Here is a 3,191-nt window from a genome sequence, read left to right on the forward strand (position 1 = left end):
CATTTCCAAACCCTCATCCTTCCTACCTACCCCATTCAGGCGCACCCAATTCCTCCTTTTCCACTATTCCCAATCCTCCCCAATCTTCATCGACCGCTTCGCCACCACCTGCGTGCAGATCATCTTTTCCAGATCCGAACCAACAATCATCCGCCAATATGCCGCTGCATATCTCGCAAGTTTCGTCGCCCGCGGCGCCCACGTCTCCAGCGAAGTCGTCCGCGACGTCTTCGACCTTCTCGGCACACACCTCCAAAATCTCCAGGCCGAATACGAACCTACTTGTCGCGGACCCGACCTGAAACGCTACGGCCCTTTCTACTCCACCGCCCAAGCCCTCCTCTACATCTTCTGCTTCCGCTGGCGCGATCTGACCACCGCCGCGCTAGATGCCGACATCACCACCACCCCGGCCTCTTCAGCTTGGTTATATGACCTCGACCTCGACGACGCCCGCTTTCCCCCACAGATCAAAAACGTTCTTTCCCCCGCCATCAACTCGAAACTCAACCCCTTAAAAATCTGCTCCCCAGCCATCGTCTCCGAGTTTGCCCGCCTCACCCACCACCTCCACTTCATGTACCTCTACACCCTCATCGAGACGAACAAGAGAATCCGCATCTCCTCCTTCCGCAGCCGCGCGGTGCTGGCGATGCAGTCCCGCTTCGGCAACGTCGAGCGCGAGATCAAGGCGGACGACGACCTGGGTCCGCAGCTTGATGCGTATTTCCCGTTCGATCCGTATCATCTGCCCAGGAGCCGGAGGTGGGTTGTGGATGATTATTTGGAGTGGAGGGGGATTCCAGGGGTGGATGATCGGGAGGACGAGGACGAGTTTGATGATGATGAGACGACGGATGGGAGTGTGACGGTGAATGATGAGGTGGAGAGTGAAGAGGAGGGGATGACGGGGACAGATGAGGATTGATTTGTTGGTTGCTTGGTTGGTTGATTGTTGATTGATTTTTCTGTCCATGTCACACGCTTCTCTTTTCCCTTTTCCCCTTTCTAAATGTAAAGCGGGTTTGATAAGTCTTGCATTACTTTCTGCTTTTAGTGGTCAAATTTTTGAAAAATGGGGATACATTGACTAATTTCCGGAAGACTTTTGCTTGGAGTTGGGGCTCTTTTTTTTTTTTTTTTTTTTTTTCTCTTCATCCTTTTCCCCTGTTTTCTTTTTCGTTTTGCTTTTGCCTTTCTGTTTACAGCGTCTTTTTACGCCATTTCCCATGTTTTCAGCGCTTTTATCTATTTTCCCTATTATTTCTACTGTTGTTATTTCCATTTTAGTCCGCTTCATGTTGGATTTTTTTTTTTTTTTTTTTTTCTTTTCCTCCTTTCCTTTCCTTTCCCTTTCAGCATCTTCTCGTCTCGCCTGGTCGAATAAATTTATATCCTCCATTCCGGTCACGGCGCTTGAGGTATTGGAAGAATGTTTTTGCAGTTCAAACAACAATCGAAGAGGAGCGATGCGCAGAGGGCATTTTAATTAAACGGAATTGGATGGGTTTAAGCCATGTTGTCGTTTTTTTACTTATTTACTGTCTCGTGGGATCTAAGCTTTGTACATGTACATGTACGTTAATTTGAGGATGACAGGAGTGATAAGTAAGGGCAGATCGGTTCTGTGGTGAGCTGTTTTGAAGGGGGGAGGATAAAGTAGAGTGAAAAGGAAAAGGAATAAATAAATAGTGTTTTTGGAACAAAGAACAAGCTAAGCTGGTTTGATAGATGGATGCGGGCGGGCTCGATTCTCCTGGAGGATGGTTCCGTAATATAATAATAATGTATGTGCCCATTGAGTTGCGGATCATCTCTATAAACTCCATGATATAAAAAGGAAGATATAATAATATAACATGCAAATCTAACCAAACCGATATATTTAAAAAAACCTATGTCATCAAAGAAAACTAAGTCTATACTATATATACTAACTATATATACTATACATATATAAGACAACCAAAAGAAGCAGCCAGACAACCCAGCCTGACTAGTCTTGATCTACATCTACTTGCGCTCACTCTCAAAAATAAGCTCCATTTCCTGACACGCCTGTCTGTATATAGCATCCACAGACCCCTGGTCCCGCAGCGGGTTCGCGCTCTTATCCCACGCATGCCGCTGTCCCGCGACTGTCATCGACCGCACTCTTTTCCCCATTCCTTCCAGGCGCTGCGCGAACTCCCGCCCTTCCTCGAGCAACATGTCCCACTCGCACATACATATGAAGATGTCTGCCGGAAGCCCTTCACGCAAGATGTCATCGGATGCGTGGATAGGCGAGGCAAACGGCGAGGCGCGATCTGCTAGGTCGGGTATGTAGGACTCGTCGAAGAGGGTGGTGAGGAAATCTGGGAGGCACTTATCGGGGTTCTTGGAGCGGCTGCTGCGTGTTTCGCGGGTTGTTACGAAGTCGAGGATGGGGTATCATGCGAAGAGATGAGGATTGATTTGTTGGTTGCTTGGTTGGTTGATTGTTGATTGATTTTTCTGTCCATGTCACACGCTTCTCTTTTCCCTTTTCCCCTTTCTAAATGTAAAGCGGGTTTGATAAGTCTTGCATTACTTTCTGCTTTTAGTGGTCAAATTTTTGAAAAATGGGGATACATTGACTAATTTCCGGAAGACTTTTGCTTGGAGTTGGGGCTCTTTTTTTTTTTTTTTTTTTTTTTCTCTTCATCCTTTTCCCCTGTTTTCTTTTTCGTTTTGCTTTTGCCTTTCTGTTTACAGCGTCTTTTTACGCCATTTCCCATGTTTTCAGCGCTTTTATCTATTTTCCCTATTATTTCTACTGTTGTTATTTCCATTTTAGTCCGCTTCATGTTGGATTTTTTTTTTTTTTTTTTTTTCTTTTCCTCCTTTCCTTTCCTTTCCCTTTCAGCATCTTCTCGTCTCGCCTGGTCGAATAAATTTATATCCTCCATTCCGGTCACGGCGCTTGAGGTATTGGAAGAATGTTTTTGCAGTTCAAACAACAATCGAAGAGGAGCGATGCGCAGAGGGCATTTTAATTAAACGGAATTGGATGGGTTTAAGCCATGTTGTCGTTTTTTTACTTATTTACTGTCTCGTGGGATCTAAGCTTTGTACATGTACATGTACGTTAATTTGAGGATGACAGGAGTGATAAGTAAGGGCAAGAGGTCGGTTCTGTGGTGAGCTGTTTTGAAGGGGGGAGGATAAAG

General features: G+C 45.8%; 2 protein-coding genes across 2 annotated transcripts in view; one reads left to right on the top strand and one right to left on the bottom strand.

Moving 5' to 3' along the window:
* HCAG_04703 (RNA polymerase I-specific transcription initiation factor RRN3 family protein) overlaps positions 1 to 928 on the top strand; it is a gene marked incomplete at both ends in the record, with an annotated part of 2,316 nt that extends 1,388 nt beyond the window's left edge. Inside the window, one exon of the mRNA XM_001540813.1 lies at positions 40 to 928. Coding sequence (XP_001540863.1) covers positions 40 to 928 — 889 coding nt within the window. The remainder of the gene's footprint in view (positions 1 to 39) is intronic.
* Positions 929 to 2,013: 1,085 nt separating this feature from the next.
* On the bottom strand, positions 2,014 to 2,211 carry HCAG_04704 (predicted protein; the record flags this gene model as incomplete). Its single annotated transcript, XM_001540814.1, has 1 exon — positions 2,014 to 2,211. One exon carries the CDS (start codon positions 2,209 to 2,211, stop codon positions 2,014 to 2,016), a length of 198 nt encoding a protein of 65 aa, XP_001540864.1.
* Positions 2,212 to 3,191: the final 980 nt, after the last annotated feature.

Source organism: Histoplasma capsulatum, genomic scaffold, assembly GCF_000149585.1.
Source record: "Histoplasma capsulatum NAm1 scaffold_4 genomic scaffold, whole genome shotgun sequence".
In the NCBI taxonomy this organism is placed as follows: domain Eukaryota; kingdom Fungi; phylum Ascomycota; class Eurotiomycetes; order Onygenales; family Ajellomycetaceae; genus Histoplasma; species Histoplasma mississippiense.